This window comes from Drosophila mojavensis, unplaced genomic scaffold, assembly GCF_018153725.1.
Source record: "Drosophila mojavensis isolate 15081-1352.22 unplaced genomic scaffold, ASM1815372v1 contig_36, whole genome shotgun sequence".
NCBI classification, from domain to species: Eukaryota; Metazoa; Arthropoda; class Insecta; order Diptera; family Drosophilidae; genus Drosophila; species Drosophila mojavensis.
In genome coordinates this window covers 13,542,722-13,567,403 of record NW_025318858.1, presented here as the reverse complement: position 1 = coordinate 13,567,403, position 24,682 = coordinate 13,542,722, and the positions used below count along the sequence as shown (strand labels likewise).

General features: G+C 46.6%; 4 protein-coding genes across 4 annotated transcripts; 1 reads left to right on the top strand and 3 right to left on the bottom strand.

Annotated features, from left to right (window-relative positions):
• Positions 1–502: 502 nt before the first annotated feature.
• LOC6576712 (WD repeat and FYVE domain-containing protein 3) lies at positions 503–15,357 on the bottom strand. The gene is made up of 19 exons (XM_032729473.2): positions 15,208–15,357; positions 13,919–14,249; positions 13,572–13,817; positions 12,594–12,948; positions 12,337–12,523; positions 10,951–12,276; positions 9,869–10,884; positions 8,604–9,183; positions 7,350–8,539; positions 5,678–6,915; positions 3,504–5,621; positions 3,316–3,419; positions 2,344–3,256; positions 2,105–2,279; positions 1,850–2,044; positions 1,682–1,783; positions 1,436–1,570; positions 1,244–1,358; positions 503–853 (listed from the first exon to the last, which is right to left on the bottom strand). The coding sequence occupies exons 2-19, from the start codon at positions 14,183–14,185 to the stop codon at positions 688–690; spliced, it is 10,428 nt and encodes a 3,475-aa protein (XP_032585364.1). The 5' UTR covers positions 14,186–14,249; positions 15,208–15,357; the 3' UTR covers positions 503–687.
• Positions 15,358–15,720: 363 nt separating this feature from the next.
• Positions 15,721–19,156, top strand: LOC6576711 (dynein axonemal heavy chain 1). The gene has a single exon (XM_002002663.4). The coding sequence runs from the start codon at positions 15,814–15,816 to the stop codon at positions 19,009–19,011; it is 3,198 nt and encodes a 1,065-aa protein (XP_002002699.1). The 5' UTR covers positions 15,721–15,813; the 3' UTR covers positions 19,012–19,156.
• Positions 19,157–19,693: 537 nt separating this feature from the next.
• Positions 19,694–22,415, bottom strand: LOC6576710 (tectonic). The gene is made up of 2 exons (XM_002002662.4): positions 21,762–22,415; positions 19,694–21,077 (listed from the first exon to the last, which is right to left on the bottom strand). Exons 1-2 carry the CDS (start codon positions 22,413–22,415, stop codon positions 19,713–19,715), a joined length of 2,019 nt encoding a protein of 672 aa, XP_002002698.2. The 3' UTR covers positions 19,694–19,712.
• A 7-nt stretch (positions 22,416–22,422) lies between these two features.
• Positions 22,423–24,023, bottom strand: LOC6576709 (B9 domain-containing protein 2). The gene is made up of 4 exons (XM_002002661.4): positions 23,844–24,023; positions 23,483–23,742; positions 23,057–23,408; positions 22,423–22,521 (listed from the first exon to the last, which is right to left on the bottom strand). Exons 2-4 carry the CDS (start codon positions 23,568–23,570, stop codon positions 22,428–22,430), a joined length of 534 nt encoding a protein of 177 aa, XP_002002697.1. The 5' UTR covers positions 23,571–23,742; positions 23,844–24,023; the 3' UTR covers positions 22,423–22,427.
• Positions 24,024–24,682: the final 659 nt, after the last annotated feature.

Genomic DNA, 24,682 nt, shown 5'->3' with positions numbered 1-24,682 from the left:
TGTTTTTTTGTTTTCTTGTAATTGATATAACTGGCGGTGCTTGTTTGCGTTATTGGTAAGCTAATTATTGATTTTGGATTCTGTTTATGTTTTGGCTACTACATACATTCCCCATATATATATATATCTTTATACTTTTATAGTGTTCTAAATTTATTTATTTCATATAACAATATTTTATTGTGCGCTGGTGGCATCACTAAGCAGCTTTAATACATGCGCAAAATTTGGATGCTACACACAAAACCTTTATATATATTTAAATATTTATATAATTACACAATTCAATTAATACTTTACTACAATTTTCAATGATTGTGGCGTATAAGCAATATTGTTTTTATTGTTTTATTCGGTGTACAATAAATAGTTAAAATTAAGTATAAAAAAATAATATTGCAACAAGTTTTGTTTTACTTTCTTTTTACTAAAAAAAAAAAATTATTTAAAATCATATAACAGCCTTTGGTTGTTTATTTTTTAGCGCAACACTTTTTTTTTGCTTTTGGTTAAAAAATATATTAAATAAATATATAGTTATATAAATATAAATAAATTAGTCGTATTTAAATGAATGCCCCTAACGTCTTTTACAGTTACAATTGTTTTTTCTGCCATAGAAAGTGAACTTAGTTATCGAAATTCGTTATTGAATCATAGGTAATCGTAAACCTCGTTTTTCGTTTTTTAATTGTCGAGGGAACTCGCACGCAACTGGCTATAGCAGGCCTGGCATACCCTAACTGGCTTCAGAATACGCAAACGCGATATTTCCGATTCGAAGCGACTGCACTTATTGCAAAAGACCTGACCACAATTGCGACAATGATGCTTCCGTTCATACAGCGTAAATCTGAAAGAAAATAAGAGATGCAAGTATATTTAATATTATTACGAAGATCAATCAGAAAATAAAGGCATTAGGATGATCTACACACAAACTAGGGGTGTTTAAATTATGATAGAATAAGGTATTATGCTTGTGTATACATAATCCCTTATTCTATCGTAATTACATAAGAAGTAAGGAATTTCACGCATCTAACCTAAGAGACTTGCAGAGCAAAAGCCACTCAAAAAACCCTTTTTAGATAATAGTATAACTAATGACTGAGACAGACTGTTGCTACTTCATTATACCCTGCAGTACGTATATTATTTCTATTATTTCATAACTTGATTCTACATAGTCTCTTGTATATTCATTTCCCATATACACAGCATATTTGGAATGTGAACTTACTTCACATGACACTTGACACACTGCTCGGCGCCCTCATCCTTGAGCCAATGATCGGCTACGCCGCGCCCGGGCTGCTCTGTGACGCTCCAAGAGAAAATGCGGCCACGTGCATCGCCTATGCAATTAAAATTATCAATGTTAGCATAAAGTCCGATGGAATAGTCTGTTAATATGTTTATCTCCTGCACTCACCTACGTAAAGAATCTTATGATCTTTGGATACTGTCAGAGCCGTTATGCTAGCTGGTTCGGCATTATCTTTGCGATCATAGGCCGTGTGCATGGTTAGCTTTGATCTGAACATTAATTGACGTTGCCATTTAAAGCCTGGGGAAAATATGATGCAAAATGTTAGTAATAATGCGAAGCATTCGGATAGAAAGGAATAGAAATGTTTTGCTCTCGCAGGTAGAGTTTAGATTCTTTGAGTTAAAGCACCTTTTCTAAGCGCCTGCTCGCCGCGATGTCTGTCGTTGTCCAACATAACGAAGCCGTCTGTTAAGCTGGTGTCCGATTTGCTAGGACGAATGCTGTGCTCCTCTGTATAGGGTATACCAGAAGCATTAGTTAACTATCTGAATTGATATTTTGATATACTTAACTCACCTTCATTTGTTTTATGCTCTGAACTGCCGCTGGCTCCCTCTACCGTGGCCGCTTTCATTTCATGCAGCGATTTAGCACCGCTAATGGAGCTCTTTCTGCGTTCTGTTGATGTTTCCACTTTAAGTGATTGACTGGACTCATTGCTGTGCTGCGACGCTTCTGAAATGCTGCTTTCCGAGGCAGATTTTACAATCTCTGAAAAAGTTTAAATAGTTTTTAATCGTTACTTCCATCAATCAAATTCTGTTAACCAACCATGCTCCGGTTCAGGCTGTGAGAGGCTCTTCATTTGCTTGAAAATATTCATTTTGTCTGACTTAGTTTGAGATTCATCAGCGGCGCCTGCGTCGGGCTTGTCCTGCGAGTTAACTTCCACGCCACGCTTCAGCTTCCGGTCAATGGGCACTTGAGTGTGCTCCAGCGACCACATCTGCAGAGAATAAGAAATGTTATCAAATGAAGATATAACAACTGTTGAGGTGTGGTCCACTCACCCTGACAACGCCATCGGTGGACCCCGTCATGACCACATTTTGCTGATCCCATTCCCGTATTTGGGAGAAGGCAACGCACAGGATTTGCTGCATGCGATCGGCGCTGCCCACGCACGTATTGACCATGGCCAGAGCATCGCCATTGATGGACCACACGTGTAGCCAGGTCGCCGAGCAGGTGGCGATTTCACCACTGAGATCGTTGATTGCAACGGCGGACACAACGCCCGCATGGCCACGCAGTTGGCGCACAAACGTAAAGCGTGACATGTCCCAGACAATGGCAGTTCCATCTCGAGATCCAGACACAATGACATTGTAGGCAGCGCTGGCAGCCAGGCAGGTCACTGCATCCGTGTGTCCATGCAGCGAGTGACGCACGCTGAGACTTTTGCGATTCGCGTCGAATTTCCAGATGGTCACCACGGAGCTGGTGCCGGCAGTGACAATCATTTTGGCATTGGGACAGGCGCACGTCAGTATCTCGCCCGAGTTCTGGGCCGCCGCCTCGGAGACGAAAGAGGCGCGATCCGTGTCGTACAGGCCGACGCGCAACGAATGATCGGCAAAGCCCCAGGCAATGTATTTGGTATACGATGGTGGCATCATTACCTTATTCTGCTCCACGGCAAAGACCGTTTTATCCGGCTGCAGTATTTGTCCCACGGGACCCTTCAGCTCCTTAATGGGCTGTAGACTAGGCTTCAGATTGTCCAGATTGTGGAAGAACAGACGATCCGTTTGCAGCACAGTGCTGTTGCCCTGTATCAAAGCCGTAGGATCGATCAGCGCCGAGTGCCGCGAGTTGGCCATTTTCTTGGCTGGATGGGCCTTTTTGAAGAGCTGCTTCGGTATTTGCCCAAAATTGTTTATGAAACCAATTGTGGCATTCTTTTTAAGCGGATCATCAATGCTAGAATAGAGTCAATAATTAATATATTTCCCTTTGCTTGCCTCAATGATGGAACTCACTTGTAAATATCGACATTGCCTTCGTAGAAGAGATGATGGAACACATTGACTGCCTCCACAGCGGGTGGGCCTTGCTGCTTGCAACCAAAGATCAAATCAATCCACTAAAAAGAAAAATAATGTTAGAGGATTTCCGTTGTTCTCTATCTGATTCTCATAGTTTAAGCAATTCACAGTAATTCACTTACCAAATGTAAATTCTGACTAACATAGTCGCATTCCAGCGCACTGCGATGCAGCCGTATAAACTCCCTGGGATCCTGTTTGGCCCAGGGCGGTAATATGACATGATTTAGGGTCTCCCCGTTCTGCTTGGTGCCCAGATCAAAGTTATTGAAATTGCTCAGAAACTCGGGCAGGTAGAAGAACTCGGGTATTAGCTCCTTGACATCAGCCATATTTAACTTGGATGCCGACAGCCAGGCCTCCTTGATGCTGTGGAACATGCGATCCGCCAGATCAAAGTGTCCGCCTTGCAGTTTGAGGAATGGCTGTGCGAACGGCTCCAATCGCACCAGGTACGAGCAGACGATCATGGCCGAACTGTAATGTGTGCCATAGTGATAGGGCGGTGTTTCGCCGTGCGGATCGTCCCATTCCTTGAAACGCTTCTGGAACTGCTCTAGGCGCTCGTCCGACTGGGCGCCCATGGGCCGTGAGAAGTCACGGAACGTCTTCGGATTCGTGAAATCCAACTCTTCGGAATCATAATCGGCCAATATCCAGGGAAACACTGGATACTGCATGAGATCGTTGTAGCTACGACCAGCGAGTGTGTTCAAATGCATCAGGTACTGGAAATTTGAGATCTCGCCGCGAACCCAGCGCTGCGTCACCGATGTCTCGCCAATCAAACCGCTGAACAGACCCGAAGTCTGCTCCACGCTGGCCGTGCGCTTCTGCCCGGCCACCGATTGCTGGGCATTGTCATTGAGTGCGGTGGCCAGGGCCAGAAATCGTTGATTCACCTTGTTGCGCACCTTTCGCGGGAAGCTCAGCAAATAGTTGCGTCCATCCTCAGAGAACACCTCTAGGGCAATGGGCTGCAGGAGGTAGCGTCGCTTGTGCACCTCGCGTATTTCCTCGTAGGCGAACTTCGAGCATTGCCTCAACTTGTGACTGACGGCGCGCGAGGTCGACGAGGTTTGGCCTCCCGAGTTGGGTATGATGGGCTCGTAGGCGCCGGGCGGGAGCGTGTCTATGTCGCGTATCTCTCTGTTCTTTAGCAGCGTGAAACCATCCACAATGTAACAATGTTCCTTGCCGAACAGCAGTAGACCCTCGAAGGTGTCCAGGCCCTGGACACGCGCACAACGAAACATGAAGCTGATCTTCTCTTGCTCCTCGAGCAAGCGCAAAAATGTCTCATTGTCGCTGGTCATGGACGTGTCCTCCTCCTCTTCATCGTCGTCCTGGGCAGTGCCGTCCAGTGATTCCTGATAAGGTGCACCGTGAGCCAGCAGCTTGGGTGAGACAGGCGGCGGTGGCGTCGATGTGGAGCTGCTTGCCTCTAGCCGGTGCACATTTGTCGCCTCCAGCGACGATTGCTGCTGTATCAAATGCTGCTCGGCCTCTGCCAAGATTCGGGGCTGTTGCTGCCCATGCAGAAAGTATAATTTGCTATCCAGGCTGGAGGCCACCTTGTACTTAAGCTGACGATTGTCCGCCAGCTCCAACTCAGGTCGATATGGATAGTGCAGATAGAAGAGCTCATTGCGCATTGTCTTTTTGCGCATACGGTGCGGTCCCTCGGTCGTGTCCATTACCCACTTGTCAAGCGTACAGCAGCCCTCCGGACCCCAGAGACCCCGTTCACGCGTCAGTTCCGTTTCGGACTGCACCCAATCCTGGTAGACGTAGCGCTGTGTGTGCTGCAGCATTTGCTGGTATTGCTTGGTGCGCAGCTCCAGCAAATCCTTGATCAGCTGCACATGTATGCCCGTGGATTCGTAGGCTGACTCCCTGCTCATATTTGACTTGGTGCGCACCAGCTCATCCTTTTTCACCTTGGTGCGACTGGCCAGACGGGTCAGTCCACCCGTCACCTTTTGTATCTTGGACTGGATTTGATTGTGCAGCTCCCAAGGCACACGATACGAGGCCTTGCGTTCGGCATCAACGTAATTGAACCAGAGCTTTGAGGCCAACTCCATGACTTGTTCGCGCGTTGTCTGCAAATCGGGTGCCTTCGCATTGGCTGGCGGTGGGGTTAACGTTATCTTGAAGACTTCCTCAATGGCGGGTTTCTTGCAGACGTACAGCTCCTCCCAGACACGAAAAGCGGCGCCCACAATCAGGTTGCGACCCTGGAAAAGATGAGTAAATTGCAATTGATTTCATTTAAATTACTCTTCGGACTCACCTGCAGCTGATTGAGATCCTCGTCTTTGGGCTCTGTTGTCTCCGTTTGGGGATTCACGTGCCAGGTGGTATTCCTGCTTGTGGCTGGCTCCAGTATAATCTTCATGTCAGCCGTCAGCTGCATCAGGCAATAGGTGAGGCAGCCAATGAACTCCAGCTCGTGGTTGCCGGCCCCAAAGATGAGCAGACGATGTTGGATGATCTTGTGCAGCGCCTCCAGAACGCTCATCTGCTCGGCTATCGAGTCGTCGGTGGGACGGGAGAGCAGAAAGAGTATGCTCCGGTTCAGGGAGTGATGCAGCTGCTCCAGCGACAATGAGGAGGACCTGCGCTTGGCCTGACCAATCAGCTTGATGATAAAGTCGAAGATATCGTGCGGATTCCGCGTCAGGCAGCCCTGCCACAACTTGTCCACAATCCGCGCCGTCAGGTAGAACACATTCGGCGCAATGTGCTGCGTGTGACTCTGGAGCAGTGGCACCAAGGGCAGCGCAGCCTGCTCACCCACCAGCACATCGGCGGCCAGCAGATGATCCATGAGAGCGATAATGATCTGGGTTTGGTATTGCACCTGCAAGGGCAGCTCAGCTGTTTCCGGGGCAGCGTCTAGCACCAGGTCTATGACAGGTGTTGTCTTGCCGTGCATGTTCAGGCCCAAGGAGTCCACCACAATCACACGCAAGAAGTCGATGACGCACTTGCGCACGGGATGGGTGGTTAATTTCGGTTGATTGGCCACGGCTGCGTGCAGCGCCTCCGGTGTAGGGAGTACAAAGCTGCTGCCCGTGCCGTCGGTGGGCGTGGATGTGCCACTGTTTGGCTCCGAGTCGCCAGAGCGTGAAACCTGCGGAAAGAGCACCGCTACCAGTGAGGTGACCACATCGGCTGCCATCATAACGGGCGTGAAATCGCTGAGATTCTGATAGAGGCTGAACAGCAGCTGAATAATCGTCTCCGGATGACTGTGCAGCCAGGCGGCGCACTCGCCGCCATGCACAATTGCCCGGACCATGGCCAGCAGCACACAGACGCCCTCGGGACAGACATTCAGCTTGGGCAGCTGCGTATTGGCCGAGACTGGGGCACCCCACAGGAACGACCACACGCGATCCAAATCGAATTTCGTGTGCTCTGTGGCCAGCACCTTAACGGGCTGACCCATTATCAGGGCCGTCAGAAGGAAATACAGTTCCGGCACGTCCAAATGATGCTGCATTAGCCATTCAAGCATTTGGAAACCTTTAAAGAGAGAAAATTACTGTAGAACAAGTAACCTCGGTAGTTGGGAGAGAAGAGTGGAAAGAGGATTTTCTAATTTGTAAACAATACTTAAATTGATCAAGTTCCTCAATGAATTAAATTTAAATTCGAGAAATGTGGAAAATATTGAGGGATATTCTAATAATAAACGTTTCTTTAAATTTTCAATTAAAGTTTGGATTTTCAATTAAAGGAAAGAGCAGATTATTAAGGGACATTCTGATAATAATTTAAAAAGTATTTAAATTCGTTATTTCGTTAATGTCATACATTAAATTTTGAGTTTATATAAGAGAAAAGTGGAGAATATGAGGGATACGAGAGTAAATTCGTACATTAAATAAAATAAAATTTTAATTTATAACTCTCTATTCCAACAAATCTGATTTATGTTTTTAACTTCTTTTACTTACCAGGTATATTCAGAGCCGCCGGACGCACCTCACCCGCAATCTGTGTGGGCAGATGTTGTATTGTATTTTGGGGCGTGGCCACGATGACAGTGCCGGTGCCATTGTTGGGTCGTTGATTGAGCTGCTGAGCGCCCAGGCCGAGCATTTTGCGTTGCGAAACCATTTCAGTGAAACGTAAATAGCCCCCATTGTGGGTGGCGTCGCGGAAGCGAACGAGAAAACTCTCGTTGGCACATACCACGACCAGAATGCGCACGGCTATGATGACCGTGGTGAAGTGAACGTGTGGCTGCATGAACAGCAACAGCCAGTCCATGCCCAGCGTCTTCGATATGTCATCGCAAATGACATAGTTGACGGTGTTGCGCGGCGTAAAGAGCAAGCCGTGCAGCAGCGAGAGGCAGCGATTGCGCAAGTAAATATTGTGAGCAACGCCATCCTGATCCTCGGCTGGCTGCTTCATGCTGGGCAAGAGCACAGCCCGCTCGACATTGGCGTCCTGCACGCGCGGCAGCTTGGCCGCCACATACTGGCCAAAGAGCAGCAGATCCGTGTGCCGTGGCTGGCCGCCCAGCAGCGTCTCGAGCAGATTGAACAGAATCTCACGCGTCGAATGATCCTGAATGTGGGTGATAATGTGCAGCAGCTTCACCAGCAGCTGCAGGTCGCGCATTATCTTCACGTTCTGCTTCTTCTCATTCGACTCGACGACCAGTTCGAGTAAATGCTCCAGCAGCGAGCGCAGCAGGCCGTTGGGTGCATTGTGCCAGATTTCCAGGTCGCACAGCAGATCCTGGAATGCGGTCACATTCGGTATGGCTGACATGTCGTGTCCACTGTTCACCGTGCCCACCAGGCCAAAGGTCAGGTGCAGGATGTGCGAGTTGAGCAAATGCTTCTTCTTCTTGAAGAACATGCCCAGCGTCTGGTAGCAGCGTTTTCGATCCATTTCCGCCTGTGCGGCGCGATTGCTGCGCACTACACAAGTCAGCGCCTTGACGCCCGCATACAGAGATTCTACATCCTGGGCCATGGCAATAATGCCCAGCAGCACATTGCAGCCACCGACGGTGTCAATCATGGCCGAGACGGGATGCGGACTGAACACCCGCACGCCCAAATAGCCAACAACCACGCCGCCCAAGGAGCGACCAGCGCCAGCCAAGTGACCCGCCGAGTTGTGAAGGATTCTAGAAAAAGAAACGAGTTTAGTTATACGAGAATAATTCGGATTGTCTATTGATGGCCACTCACTTGATGGGCGTGGCATTCTCATGAGAATTCATATTGAGCTGCTTGGCAATGCTCTTGTTATCCGCCCGGCTGTAGACCTTGCGTATCTTGACCAACGTTAGCTTGGACACCGCCTTCGCATTCAGGCCGAGCAGAACACGATCCTCGGGCACCAGCGGCGGCAGTGGCTCCGCCTGTTTGCCCAGCTGCGGCGCCTGCAGCGAGCCCATGTAGTGTGGACCCAGCTGATAGATCGTCTGCACCGTCTGCTGCGTCAGCACATCCTCCAGCAGGTGGCAGACGCCCTGTTTCCAGCACAGGCGCGAATAGCGACGCCAAATGGGCGGCGTGCCAATGTAGCCAAAGATTTGAGTAGCCGATGTCAGATTGGCGCTAGTGGCGCCCGGATGCTGGGCTATATAGTGCAGCTTCTGCGTGTGCATGGGCACGCCGTCCAGGTAGAGTGAGAGACTGGAATTCTTGAGAACGGCACGATTGAGCACCACCACCAAATTGTGCCACTGACCTTCGTGCAGTAGATCGGGACACCAGATGCGTGCAATGCCATCATCCGAACCCTCTGGCTCCCAGTCGCCAATACCTGGGGAAGAGTGAAATCGAAAATTGAATTTGTGACTCAAAAAGTCTATTTGCGGATTTTAGTGTAAAGCGAGAAAGTTCTTAAACTGGAGAGTATTTCACTCTGAACAGGTATTTATTTATTTTTGCTAACAAATTTGATACAATTATTTTATAAGCACTTCTTAAGTGGACCTTAGATTGGTATATGAGAAATACATACTATTCCATTATAACAAATTTAATCAAATTTGTCGTCTAATGAATTCCTAGCTCTATTTCTGAGTCAACATCATCAAGATTTTTGTGGAATAAAGTCCAACTTGGTAGTTGAAATAGGATTCATAAAATGTTTCTGTATGGTTATGGTGTAAAATTTGTATATCTGATATAATTATACAAATTAATATAAGTTGATCATAAAATATCTTCAAATATGTGTTTTCAAATATATTTGCAATGCCCCTAAGGAAAGGTAGAACAAAATAATAATAATAATCATTGCTTCTTTTTGATGTCATTTTTATGTCAACTAATAAAAGCTCTTTTGAATGATATCATCAAGAAATGCATGTAAGCTAAATGTATAAATAGTCGCTTAACGATTCAATGTGTATATAAAGCCTATACTAAGAATTCGCATGACTACGATAAACATCGAAATAATGATAAGAACGAAATGACATCAGAAATAAGTAAACACTTACTTTTTCTGGGCGTGACAAGTGTCTCTTGTGTGGAGACAACGATGGCTTTGTCTCTTGCGGACAGCAAAATGGACAGACATGCTAGATTCTCCTCGCGTGGATTGTGAATGGTGCGCACCAGCGTTAGAAGCCGCACACAGTGCGGATCTGCCTTGGGATCGGAGAATTTCTCAACACAAAACCATGTGGAATAGCTGAGACCGGTTTGCGGCGGGAAGATTCGATCCCCGGCTCCGATGCCACCAATCGTATTCGCATCGATGGTGCCGCCAGCTGTCGCCGTGGCCTGTGGCGCCAGCGATGGCAAATAGAGGCAACCAAATCCCTCGGCTGACATGTCCAGTTCCACGAATGGCGGCAACGTACTCGAGCCATGGGCACGAAAATCTCGGGGAGTTGTCATCGAGACCAGCGTCTTGATGCGCGTCAGTGGCACGGGTCCACCCTGTCGATAGGGCTTCTGTAGGTCTATGTCTGCACAGGAGAGCGGCTCGCCGAGACGCAAAAACTGACGCAGCTCAGTGGGCTGCAGCGCCTGCGCGGCCAGACGCTCCAGTATATACTGCATTGGCACATGCAATGGGTGCTGCTCCTCGGACAGGGCGCGTCGTGTCAGCCTAAGCAGCTGCTCGGCTAGCCCATGGTCGCACATAATTTGCTGGTTGCGCTCGCTGCGCACCAACGACTTGATAATCTCGCTTAGATACACCTGCAGCTGGATGGCCTGCAACGGAGCCGCATCGTGCTGTACGCCGGGCAGCAGCTGCAGCATGCAGATCACGACACCGGGATGCACGATGCGTGGCTCGGGTGCCGGCTGCGTCAGGTTTAGCTGGCTGGGGTGCACGGGCGGCGCCAGCTCCTTGCTGGGCGAGCGGGAATGCGGTGCGCTCTCGCTGAAGAGCGTGATGACGCCGCTCAAGTTGGGCGTCTCGAAGTTGTCCAAGGCAATGCTGTAGAGCAGCCTGAATACCACACAGATATAGGACAATGAGTTGGGCACATCCTCAGAGAAACTAAAAGCAAATCGAATTTAATTGTCTAACGAAATAGTTTTATTTAAAATTTAATTAAGAGCTCACCTGAAGCTCAGGATGTCCCCGCTAAATACGTCATGGTAATATTTGAGTAGCGTTTGCTGCGGCTCATAGTTGCCGGTGAAGTCCTGCAGCGTGGTGTCGCCGCCAAAGCAGCCGAGCAGTCGCAACGTGTCGCACAGCGAGCTGTTGCAGATCTCCTGATGAAAGAACTTGGCATTGGCTGGCTCAAAGCGCATCGCTGTGGCCAGAGTCTGGCAGACGATTTGCAGCAAGAGTATGAGATCCTGTTGGGCAATGTCGGGCTGCGGCTGAGCCATGCTGCCATCGAGCGAGACAAAGACGCTGGTTAGATAGACAAAGCCGCCCACCTTGCGGAATACGGTGCGCGTGCGATGCGAGTCCTTGAGACAGCCCAGCAGCATGTTTAGTATCTGGATTTTGAACTCCACCTGATGTGGACTGATGCTGTGCATCAGCGAGAGTATATAGAGCATATCATCGTCTCCACCGGCGGAGAGTATCAGTTCGCGTACAATGCCCAGCGCCTGGGGGCGACAATGCTTGTACTTGACCAGCTCATGGACACACTTCGCGCCGCCGTATTCGCGAAATAGTTGAGCATTGTTGCTGGCACCGCCGCCCAGCAGCATTGTCAGCGCCTCCAGCACCAGTTTACCCAGTGTATCGAGCAGATCCTCGGGCTCCTCAGCCGATGGTTGCACCAGAAGGGAATCATCTCCGTTTGTGATCTGACGCACATGCTCGGCATACCGATTCAGACAGCTCACAAATATCTCCAGGATGCCCACCTCGCGATAGACATCCTTGAAGACGCTATTGTGGCGCAGAATGTTGAGCAGCGTCTTCATGCAGAGGATGCTGCACGACGTCGACTGATTGTGTTTGAGCAGCAGAGATAAGCTGATTAGCTCCTTGCAAGGCACAAAATTCAATTGAAAGACTATAAACTCGAGCAGGTCATAGAACTTCTCTTGGATTTGTGGACTCTTCAGGTGGATGCGCTCGGCAAAGCTGCTAAGCGTGTGCTCCGATTCGAGTATGAAATAATTGGCATTCTCCGAGTGATAGACACGCGATATGGCATCCAAAATGGTGCAGCACAGTGCTGGTGTTGTCGACCTGAGGAAGACCGTTTGCAGCACCTGAAATGCATAGACATTCCGCACGCAGGTCTCGCGTGAACTAGCCTGGGGCAGCTGAAAGTTTTGCAGCTTGAAGGTCGTGTTGAATTGGGCAGCCGGTGGACGCAGCTCGTAGAAGCCGCACATGCAGAGTGAAGAGATCATTAGCACTAGGTTGCGTATAGCCGCCTGAATTTCCAGCGTCTGACTGCGCGCGTTGTCGAATCTGTAAAGCATCATATTATCATATCATTATTAAAGTTAGCATGAAACCGAATTAATTTACTTGAGCAAAAAGTCACTGAGAAAAACATAGCCCTGAGAGGCGCGAAAGTCGTCCATTAGTATCTGGGATACTTGACTAGAATCCTTGAGAAAGCAAAAGACCGTGACGAACATTTCAACGATTTCCAGTGGATTGCCAAATGCCAAACGTTGCATGTTATCCACGCACAGCGCCATGCAGCCCTTGGCTGGAAGAGATATGAGAATTGTTGGATTAACCAAATGTATTCATCTATTGTTATATATATTTTTACTTACAATGTATATAGGTAACCACGGCATCGGTTAGACCATGCCTTGAGATGGTGGTCAATATCTCGGCTGCATTTTTGCGCCACACAATATTCTGTATGGGGCAGGGCGAGGTGATGGCGGAGAACAGCAGCGTTAGATCATCCATGCGTGCCAGCTCCTCGGCTGGATAGGGATACGAGCACAGCTTAACCAGCAGCTGTACGAATACCTTTTGCAAGAGGGTGCGACGTTCGTGTGCATTGAAATCGCCGACAGTGGCGCCATCAGCGGGTGGCTCATCGTCCTCCACTTGGGGCAGATCGAAAAATAGATACAAACACTTGACCAAAGTTGAGGGCACTGCTGCAGCTGTCATGACCTAAGAGAGGATGCTTATTTAGTAAAACTGAATCGATTAAGTTAATTTAAAGATGTGATTTTGTAGTATATAAGAGGGGTTTCCTTAATAATTAACCTCTATTCCGACAGTATAGAAATCTTAATATAGAAATGAGATTCCCTTAAACAGAGCTATATTTCGAGCAGGCTAAATCTTCTTTCTTTCTGATAAATATTTTTAACTTGTTATTCCTTCTTATTATTTATATGCTTGACATTTAAGTAAGGCCAGCTATCAATCATACTATAATTATGGAGGTCAGTTATATTGCCTTCCTGCTATGTGCTTATCTGAGGCGAAAATTGTATATATATATGTACATACATAACAAGGGGAATGCCGTATATTCGGCATTCCGAGGAATCTATACTCTTAGATCTAGTATGGGCCATTTCCAAATATTTACTGACTGCCACTGAATAGTGGCAACACACAATCCTCAAGAGCTTAATCAACACATGAATAACTAATACAGACATATTCATTCTCAAATTTATACGAATTAAGATTTTATACATATGCTGTTTTTCCTATCCCTTACTCTCTTTATACACATAAACCAACGCTCTCATTATTAAAATCTCCATAAAGTGCAATTTAACCTGTATGAGCGACACATCGCCATTGGCCAAGAGATTCAATGTGGCTAGCAGCAGCCAGCCGCTGCTGGTGTCCTCCGTTGTTTCCACCTCCAAAAACTTGACAATGGCTATGGAAGCAGCCTCAGTGCTTTGATTAGATGCACGTTTCCGTATCTCGCTGACCATCAAGCGAGAGACCTGTTGACAGAAGGCAACAACATCCCAGAACTTTTCGCTCATATCATTGGCGGGACAGCTGCTAAACACCTGTGGGACCATAAAAAAAAACACACACACACACACATAAATCAATGAGTAACATTCACAGTTTTGTAGATATTTCAATTGAAATGGTAAAGTTCACAGACCTTGCAGAACAATGGCAGCATTTCATAGAGCTTGCCGTCCCGTTCATTTTCGCTCAGCGGCTCCTTGGGATGCGTGTACTCGTTGAAGAGCTTTTTCAGTGTCGCCAGACTCATTTGTATGCGTGCATCGAGCAGTGCTTCGTCGCCGCTGCGTCCGTTGGCAGCACTGACGGCGCTGGGGCTGGTGTTGCTGGTGCCGCTGTTGGTTGCTGACGTGCTGCCGCTGCTAGCGCTGGCAGCGCCGCGCAGCTTGCGCATAACGTTCATAGCGCTGCTATTATTATTGTTGCGGTTGTTGTTGTTGCTGCTGCTGCTGCTGCTATTACTCAAACTGCAAATGCGCAAAATAAAATCGAATTACTTAAGCGGGATACAAAAATCACATCATCAAAGCTGGTTTGACATTCTATATTCGATATTCTCTATTCTCTGTGTATATTCTCCCCATTCAATTGCCGCCGACGCCAACACCCGCTGCGACTTTAATTAGCGATTCCGCTGGCTGTGAATCACCGGTGCGAGCTTTACCGCTAGTCTCTTTCAATTGTTATCGCAGCTGTTGTTGTTGTTTTTGCGAAATACATTCGATTTAAAGACGGAATGTTGGCTGTATGTGCGCACCCATCAAAGTGAACGAACGTGCGAGCATTGCCTCAACTTGAGATATATGCACATATATACATACATATGCATATGCATAAGCATATATAAATATATACACATACATATATATTTTGGTTGCCCGCCTAAGCGTGGGTGACGCGCTTTGCTGTGTGGGTTCACTGGGGTTAAGTGAACTAAATGCCTTTGCTTTGCCAGCTTTTTGATAAATCAAACACAAATATTTACATTGATTGTGCTGCACACAATAACTGTAACAGCTGTTTGCCGTTTACTTTTTGCACAGTTGTTTGTTTGCTGAATGCTTAGCCTTATGTTCTTTTTTTTATCTGCTTATTTGTCTTCCGCTTTTGCGCTCACTAGCTTTGTCTCTTTTTATATACACCTGTCCGCTGCCAACGCATTTGGGCCATGTATGTAGCTGCAGTTGATACTGAATTGGGAACAGTTAACGGCTGCTCTTATTAGCGTTTATCACATTCCACGCACATTCGTTGCGCGCTCTTTGTTTTGCTCGTTTGAATCGCGATGCTACGACAATTTTTATTGATTTTTCTGCTCTCACGGGCTTTCTCTCTCTCTGTCCAGCGGAGCACCAGTGCTCGGGCAGAAAGGTGAAAATTTTCACACACACTTTTCGCATGGTTTGCACTGGTTTTTCCACTTACTTTCTATGCACATGTTTAGCATGGTTTTCGTTTTGCGTTTTTCATTAGTTTTCGCAATTAATTCATTTGATTTTCCATTGAAAAATTACTTTTTGTTGCACACGAACGAGCTGGTGCTTAATTGAGGCGAACGATATTTACGTGACTTGCTAGAGCTGGCACAAAGTATCGCAACTATCGAATGAAGAGTCACAATATTTGTATGAATATTTTAAATAATTAGTTAAAATAGTGGTGGAAATATGCAGTTAATTAAAATTGATTATGGTACAATAATCGAATGTGCTTAAACTGAAATATTTCGGCACAGTTAGCTGCGACAATTCAGCAACAAAACCGCTCATCACTGTTTTTGCCAGTGCTGGAAAATGAACAACGGTTTTACTCTCTTCTCGAATGAATTTTGAATTTTCGCGCTGCCAACTTTCTATGTTCGAGTTGCCAACTACTGCAAATGGCGAGTAGCGCGCTGTTTGAGTTTGTAAGCACTGAGCAGACAAATAAGTTATTTAAAAAACTTGACCTCAATGCAAACTTGTCATTTATTTCTTATTTTACGACACGAATATCGAATATCACAAAACAAACAAAAAAACATTTTAACCAATGGAGGTCGAACAATCAAATACGTCTGAAACCCTAACATGTTCAGTGGATTCAGCTTCCGTGGAAGAAGAGGAGGAAATACCGGCAATATGTATTATGCCACCACGTCCAGGCACAGCCCCCAAGCACTTCCAGGAGCTGAATATACCGCGCGAGCAATTGACGCCCGTTCACTATCCCATCCAGGAGGCACAGCGTTGGCTCACCTTGATGGGCAAGAATGGCAAGGTCTATCGCTTTCCACTGCCCACAATATTGCCGAAGGTCATCCAGACGCGCTTCGTGCCCAAGGGTGAGATACCCAAGGATGTGGCCGTGGATCGTCGCCGCAGACAATACAGCAAAATCAATCTGATCGAGGAGCTGAAAAAGGCCGGACTCACCGACGATATGCTGCAGCCGACCGAAGAGCAGTATAACTTGATGTCCGAGTTCGCCTTTCCGCACAAGTTTCCACTGAGCTTCTTCGATGACAGCAACTATGACATTAGCTCGCCAGCCGCTTGGTTCGAGCTGGGAGTTGTCGGAGATGTCCATTACCCGCTGCCGGCCCGCGCCTATTTGCCCTACAATCGGAGCCTGCGCAGCTGCCGCTGGGTCACGGCAGCCGTAACATTTTACAATGAGAAAACGGACCTCTGGACGCTCATCTCGATGGATGATGAGTGCAGCTACGATGTGCCCAAGCTGCAGTTCATGTTCCTCGCCGAGGATCCGCACAAATATATACAGCGTCTCAAGTCGGCGGTGCATGAGCGGCACAAGGGCGAGCAGCTGATGCTGATGGAGCTGATTGTGGACTGTGTGCTCCACGATGATATCGAGTCGACCACTTTCCAGAGCTTCAAGCCCATTGAGGACATTCTGGCCAAGTCCACAGTCTCGGAGCAGTGCAAGCGACGTCTGCGCTCCGAGGTAAACATTGTCTTCGAGCGTCTAATGGCGCTCTATGAGCTGGAGCAGTTCATCATACACATGCCCAAGGAGTTTCCCCAATTCCGGAATATCTCGCTCAAGGAATTCATGCCGACTGCTGCCCCCGTGGACTTTGCCGAACAGGAGCGACGCGAACTGCAGGCGCTGGGCATCAACATCAAGGAGAAGCGCTACGGCTGGCTGAGGGCTAGCCTCTTCTACTGTGCCGGCGGCATCGAGGCCATGAGTGGCGTCGCTGGCGAATGCCAGCACATCGAGACCCTAACGATATTCGTGTGCAACTTCAATAAGCCAATGGCACTGGTTGACTTCCTGCAGTCACAGGAGACGCACAGCGACAGTGTGTCCACCTTCCTGAAGGAATACTGGCCCCAGCAGCTGACCACTGCGATCACTGTGGTGCTGCGCGCCCTGGGCAAGGGCTGGCTGGACATCTCGCTGAACAATTGGACGGTGTACCAGATGTGCAAGATCTCGCAGTTCATTTTGCAGGTGAAGTTCCGCATGCAGGAGTCGATGGAGGTGCTGCTGCTCTCCTCACTGATGAACTTCTCGAAGCTCGTCTGTGATCCGTGCCATCAGTTTCTGCATCTGAAGAGCAATTACAAGTGGACCAGTAATTTCATCGATACGGAATTTCCCTATGCAAAGCCGGTCTTTGCCTTGACAATTGGCATTAGTGACGATCGCAAGGTTTTCTACTCCACAAATCCGGATGACTTTCAGCCCTCGCTAATGGACATCTTCCGCCGGGGTCTGGAGAAGACATCGGGCGTGCGCACAATTGAAGCGGAAGTCATGAGCAATCTGAAATTCGCCCACAATCTATTCATCCTGACCGTCGAGCTGATCGAGGATAAGTTCCTGATTCAGAACGAGCTCATGCACGATTGCTATGCCCACGCCGTGCTGCCTCTGAAGGCCTATGCCCGTCACTACGAGCGATTCATTGACTTCTATCTGCTGAATGTCGTTGATTTCATGAAGGACTATGCATTGGCGCGCAAGCCCTCGTCGCAGGTGAAATGGGATATACTGGAGTATAAGCGACGGAAGGAGGAGGTTCGCGAAATATTGCCATCGTTCATAACCATCGGACCGTTCTACATCAATGTGGACAATATGAAGCAGTTCCTGATCAAGAAGTACATTGACCTGGTGCGGCGCATCTTCGAGTATTATGTGGATCGCATGTACGAGTCGACGGAGGCCATCATCGAGCGTTGCCAGGAGGTGTTCCACAAGATCGCCCTGCGACCCGTCAGCATCGAGCATCTGTTCGAGATCCGGGACTTTGCGCTGACCGTGCCCGACCGTGTGGAGCATCTGCGTGCCGATATTCAGGTGCTTTGGCTGGAGTATGATCTGCTCGATAGTTTCTTTTACAATCTGACCGATCATCAGTTTGCTATGAAATGGAACGCGTTTGCGTGGCCCCATCAGATCCTGATGCGTTTGTCCACTCTGAAGGAGGAGCAGAAGCTCGATATTGATGAGTTCCTGCGTCAGCACTACAGCGAGTGCCAGGTGTTTGAGGAGCGTCTCGAATCCCTGAACGACGAAGTGCAAGCCTATTCGCTCTGCTTCAATCCCAATCGAGCGATGGAGACATCGGTCGATATCAAACTGACATCGGCCGTGATCCGGGAACTGGAGAAGCTGGGCCAAACGCTCCAATATCGTCAAGAGCTATTCGAACTGGAGCCGCTGTCCACCGAGTTTTTGACCAGCATCGTCAGGAGCTTTCAGCCCTATCGAACGCTCTGGTATGCCTGCGCCAACTTTCACAAATTGGAGGATGCCACACTGGGTAATCCCATTGCGTTGATTGAGCTCGATGAGGTGTGGAACAACTTGATGAATTTGCGCAGAGAACTGGTGCAATCGCTGGACAACTTCAGTGAGAAGCCCGAGATTATGGAGGTGGCGAATGTGTTCATAGGGAAAATTGACGATTTCGTGCCCGTCTACCAGAGCGTCAAGGATCTGCGCAACGAAAACTGGATTTATTTGCATTGGATGGAGCTGAGTCACGTGATTGGCAACGAGATCAAATACACTGCGGCCATGAACTATCAGTATCTGATACGCAAGGGTGTGCTCGACTTCCTGCCCGAGCTGCACGAGATCTCCGAGCGGGCCACCAATGAGGCCGAAGAGATCAGGCTGGCCATCGAGGAGGAGGAGAAGCGCAAGCAGGCCGAGCTGAATGCCTTGCTGTTGCGCAAACAGTTGCGCAAGTGCCGCAGGGATATCTGCTAAGCTGATCGAGATACCTCAATTAGCCAGGATCATAACGTTATATACTAATCCTAGATGATTGCATTCGATTCATTCTACATATAAATCTTATTCAATCAGCGTTAATTGTGCTTGAAATAATTATAATAGAAGAATAGCACATAGATTTTATTCCTATGTTCCTATTCCTAAGTGAGAAGCTTGGTACGGGGACCAAAACAATCCAATATTGATTTTCAAAAAGTGATATATTAGATCTTTGCTTATTACTTAGCTTTATTACTTTAGTTATTTATACATACTCCGTACTGAAACTAAAAGTTTTAAATCCTTTTGGTCTCTGGTACTCTGAGAAATGAAAATGAGAAATGAATACTTCCATTATCTGATTGCTTACATCAGGAGCGGAGCTCCACAGTACAACGTCTGTACCAACATCTGTAGCATTTGTTGGCTAATATGTGAATATTTATTGGTAAATATTTATAAATTTTTATATGATCAATAATTATATATAATATATTTATATAGATCGATATAGACTTGGATAAAGGTTATCGCTTTCAAAGTAAATCATATTCCACATTTAATCATAGATTCTTGCAAAAAGCTTTTTATTCATTTTATATTAATATTTGGAATGGATATAGTATATATATATATATATATATATATATATATATATATATATATATATATCAGCTTCTAATTCATTACCCTGACTAGCTAAGTTGAAATCTTTGAGCTGGAATCATAAGAATTATAAGAGAGATGAATATCAAGTGGGAATCTAGGACAATTAAATTATTTGAATTGTTGTGCAGCTTCTTCTGCGCCTTGAAGAACATCACGGAGACAGCTAGAGGCAACTGGATATGTTCCTCGGCCGCATCGAACTCGAGATCGTGTCGCTGGCCGAGCACCAGCCTCGCATGCTGCAGGACACTCTGATGGGGCACTCGTCCGTCGAGCAGCGCCAGCTCGGAGACATAAAACTCATAGCTGACGCTGAGCCACATATTGCGACAGCTCAGAGTCTGCTGCTGGGCATCGTAAGTGGCCTGGATGGGCGTCTGGTGGGGCTGGCCGTCGGCATAGCTGAGCTGCAGCGGCAGCCATTTATCCAGCTGCGGTCTACCTAGCTGGGAGACGAACACCAGCTGAGCCACTTGCTCCAGCTGGGTGCAGTTGGGTGGCAGCAGTTGGCGCCAAATGGCCTGCTGCAGCTGCTGACAGTAGTCCGTGTTATTCTCGTGTCCCGGCTCAGGCGAGAGCTGCCTCAGCTGGCACTGCTTGGTCAGGTCAATGCCAAAGCTGACGGCGTGGCGCTGCTCCAAGCTCTGGCTGCAGGGCATCAGCCAGTGCTGATTGACTTGGTTGCTCTCATTCTGGCTCTGATAGTAGTTGAGCAACTCCGGTTTGCTGCTGTTCTCACTTGGCAGCATGGCCAGGAGCAGGGGTGCTCCAAGCTCATAGCCAAGTGCGCCAGAGCTGGGCTTGGTATTGAGTTCCTCAACTGACTGGTAGACGAGCGCGTAGGTCAGCCACAGCATCGTCTTGTCATCCTCCACGCTGGCCTCCCTCAGCAGCAGCTTGGCCTCCAGAATGTTTGTATAATTATGCAGCAGCTGCAGCTCAATGCGATCCACCAGCAGTTCCGATTGCGTCTCGTTGTGCTCGAGGCACTGGATCTTGGGCTGCAGCAGCAGCTGCTGGCAAATCGTTATGTTCAGGCCATGCACCTGCTGCTCCTCCAGCTCTCTGGGCCGCGAGAGCAATTGATGGCTGTTGGTCAGATTGAGCAGACTCCAGAGATTCATTTGCAATTGCGTGGCATCGGCGAGGAGGCAGCTGCTCTCCATTGGCTGCAGATAGAGCAACGTTTGCTTCAACTGGCAGCTCGCGCTCTCGTAGGCCATGGGCAGCTCCCAGTTGGCTAATGATTTGCTCTCGGGCTGCCACAGCTGCAGCGCCTGGCCGAATTTGTAGTGGGACGTCATTGGTGGGGCCGGCAGCGCTGTCTCAAAGGCATCCAACTGTTCCGGCCATCTATTGTAGTCTTTGGAATCGAAGATTTGGCTTGGGGTCTGGTTAAAAATAGAAGAGTTTCAATGTTAGATTCAATAAAATGAAACGAAATTACTTTTATTATTTAATAATACTATTAATATTATATAATATTATTTAATATCTTCATAAATTTCGTCAAAATGTACATGTAATTTGCATCTAATAGTTTCCCCTAATTTCTCTCTCTTCTCTTATCCATGATGGATACTATGACTTATTTCAATTATTTGTCAATTACGTTTACCAAACAATATAGTTTATATTACCTTATAGCTATAAAATATATATTTATATAGATTATGTACTATATATCGGTCAAGGCGTATCGAAAAGGCAATACTTTCCAAATTTTATAAATTGTAGAGCATTAAATTGTGTTATAATAGACATAATGAAGCGAAGAAGTATTATCAGTTCGCCAGGAGTCGGGATCTAGGTAGTATAGCGAGAACTAGGAATTCATTAATAGCATTCCATCTATTATTAGCCTACACTCACTGCTAATCTATAGAAATGGTAATACAGTAGAATCCGGCTATAACGATTCTGGTCCCCAGACAAACTTTGATGAGAAAATTTATACGGTTATAGCGCCTTCCGGGTATAACGACCGACGCGACGGTCCCTTGAGTGTCGTTATAACCGGATTCTACTTTTTTTATCATTTAAACATAGTTAAGTAATTACGATAGTGGATTTACCTGCTTTTTGGCTGGTTTCGTGTGGCTGCGAAAGACGCAGAGCCAGCCGTCGCTGATCTGGCACGTGGGCAGTCCATGATTATACTGAAAGTCCTCGAGGCGCGTGTGCTGTTCGGGCAGGCAGCTGAAGACCTGCAGCGACTCCTGCGAGCAGTCGCGATCGCAACAGCAGTTGACCTCACACAAATCCTGCCGTAGGTCACAGGAGCAGTAATAGAAGCTCGTGTCCTTGCGAGGCGAAGCAGATGCTGGAGCTGTGCTGGCATTGAAGCTGTTTGCTGTGGCAGCAACGGCAGGTGTTGTGGGCTTTGTGGGCGCTGCAGTGGTGCGTGGCTTGGACGTCTTTCGTCGGGGCGGAAACGTTTGACTGGGCGTCGTCACAGCGTCTATTAAGGAACTGGAAGTAGTATTCATATCCAAATCGTAATTGTCTATTGCTGTTGTTGTTGCTGCAAATTCTGATGTTGTCGAAGTTGTTGCTGTTGCAGCAGTTGTTGTTGTTGTTGTCCTTGTTGTTGTTGGTGATGTTAGTGGTGTTGTTGCAGCGGTAGTGTTGTCGCCCCTTGAGACGCCGATTTTGATGCACTGCATCTGAGCTGAGAGCAGGCAAATGCCTAATACGGCGAGAGTTATTAATATATTCATGTGAAACATGTTTATTTTAATTTATTTAAATTCCACGCCGTATTCCTCAAATCTGCGAAATATTAAATTGAGTTCCACAATTATTTTGCCAGAGCTGCGCGTTTGCAGTTTGTAGCTGTGAGAGAGAGAGAAAGGGAGAGAGAGAGGAATGTGAGTAAAAGTAGTTGAAGACAACAAATTAGATGCTAATTAAATAATGACACTAGCTGAAAATGAACTGAGAATTATATATATGGGAATATCAATTTAATTTCTATTTATTTAGGAAAGCTTAAATATTAATGAATTTTTAAATTTAATATATACGAGAATAAGATTCTAGATATTTAGGAAATCTTGAATATCCATAAATGTCCATATATAAGGTTAATATATTTGTATGTGTATATGTGAGTCAAGATAAATAGTAAATTAGAAAGCTTTTTTCTAGAAGTTCTTCTTCTGCCTGAATCTACTCAAATTAAAGTTCATTAAACTGTAAACGAAAAAGCTCAACATAGCTTAATGTGACCAGCTAATTAATGAACTTCTCAAATAGGATTATTTTCTTGTCAGAGCTTTAATTTCTACAAGCTTATCTTTTGCCTTAAACCACATTTAAGATTTATTTGGTTTTGTGATTCTTGAAGCTTGTTTAATTTCGCGCTTACCGCTCTACGCCCGAGTAAAGTAAATCGTTTTTATGCAAAGCAGGACTGCCCCCTCCAAATTTCTCCTTAACGCTCTGCCACCAGGTGCTCGGAGCAATCCTCCAGGTGTTTATCTCCAGGCGATGCGGGCCCGGTCTGGCCGGCAGGTGGACAAAGCCGTAGCCGACGGGCCAGCACTGCTGCAGGACGTTGACGGCGTACACTTCGACGAGTAGGCGTGGCCAGCCCTGCAGGGAGGCGGTGCTCAGGTGAATATCGATGGGCTGAGCGAAGTCGGAGCTGTTCTGCAGGCGATGGCTGGAAACGTGTGTCTGACCCTGCACCTCGCCCTGCACCAAGCGCCAGGTGTTGCCTAGTGCCGTTAAATTACACAGTTAAGAAATATACATTGTAAATATACTAATTATTAAATATTATTTGTTTTACCGCTCTGAAAACTCCACTTGCAATACAAATGTGGCTCGTCGAAGTCAACAGCTTTCAGTAGTTGTCCAATTATGTGCACTTCCGCCATCAATTTAGCACCTTTGCCAGTAGTACATCAATTGAGTATAGTTTTTGAATACAATTTTCATACTTTTGAAACGCGTAACTTTGTATTTTCGGAATATTTTTTTGTTTTGGCAGCTGTCGTTGCCAGAGCAACCGATTGTTGTCATGGAGGCCATTGAATGAAGCTAATAATGCTGTAAATGTAAATGTAAAATAATTTATGAAATTACACAATCAAATATTTTTTGTTATATTAAACAATTTAAAATGCAAAAATTTATTTGAAATATCTTACGCAAAAGCGCGACTCATTCGATTTGCGCCGATTGTTTGTGTTATCGTCAAATTGTGGCGGCTGAACGATATGTATTAGCGCTGCCAACTTGTGGAGAAAGCTGACGACAGAGCGCCTAGTTTGGGGTGAAATTGTGTTACTTAAAGTTTGTTGTGTTAAAAAGGCCAAATAAATCCAAGTGACATTAAATAGAAAATTATTTGGATTTATGAAGATAATAAGTTGAATACGAATTTCTATTCACTATACCCACTATTTTTCATCCCCAACATGTATTTATACTGGGTCTGCTAACTGACAAAGGTGTGAAAGGCAAATGTCTGAGCGCCTAACTTGTGGTGAATTTAAGTATTTAAATATGAAAAACGTTTGTTCAGTAAAAAAATAAATGGATATATGTATTTCCTGAAGGTATTCGCCTTCTTCCTCCAAGCAATTCCTCTGAGTTTTTAATGCTTAGCTGTGCGATTACATACCTTGCTTCACTTCACTTCACTTCAATGCTCTGAGCGACTGACCTCAACCAGGCCTGGGCGACTGAGGGAAAGCGGCAATTGCTGTCCTTTATATAAGGCGACTTTCACTCAAAGACTAAGTCACGCTCAGTCGCCTAATGGGAGCTCTCTCTGCTGATATGAGCAGTCTAGCTTCTTTTTACAAGAGTATCGCTTTTATCAGGCAGAGAGACAGACGGAGAGACGGAGAATGAGATAGGCAAAGAGTCAGACAGAGAGAAGATATACAGACATACTAACAGGTATCTAGGCAATGAAAAACATGCATAGTTAAATCGGATTATTTCATTACGCTGATCAAGAATAATGCTTGAAAGTCTAAAT

Bases quoted from the DNA above. Each gene is read 5' to 3' on its own strand.
- LOC6576709 (XM_002002661.4), bottom strand. From the start codon at position 23,570: ATGGCGGAAGTGCACATAATTGGACAACTACTGAAAGCTGTTGACTTC. The intron at 23,409-23,482 runs GTAAAACAAATA...TAACGGCACTAG, and splicing joins CAAGTGGAGTTTTCAGAGCG to GCAACACCTGGCGCTTGGTG. The intron at 22,522-23,056 runs GTAAGCGCGAAA...TCTCTCTCACAG, and splicing joins CTTTACTCGGGCGTAGAGCG to CTACAAACTGCAAACGCGCA.
- LOC6576710 (XM_002002662.4), bottom strand. From the start codon at position 22,415: ATGTTTCACATGAATATATTAATAACTCTCGCCGTATTAGGCATTTGC. The intron at 21,078-21,761 runs GTAAATCCACTA...ATTTTTAACCAG, and splicing joins CGAAACCAGCCAAAAAGCAG to ACCCCAAGCCAAATCTTCGA.
- LOC6576711 (XM_002002663.4), top strand. From the start codon at position 15,814: ATGGAGGTCGAACAATCAAATACGTCTGAAACCCTAACATGTTCAGTG.
- LOC6576712 (XM_032729473.2), bottom strand. From the start codon at position 14,185: ATGAACGTTATGCGCAAGCTGCGCGGCGCTGCCAGCGCTAGCAGCGGC. The intron at 2,280-2,343 runs GTGAGTGGACCA...TATTCTCTGCAG, and splicing joins CCACCGATGGCGTTGTCAGG to ATGTGGTCGCTGGAGCACAC. The intron at 854-1,243 runs GTAAGTTCACAT...ATTTTCTTTCAG, and splicing joins TGTGTCAAGTGTCATGTGAA to ATTTACGCTGTATGAACGGA.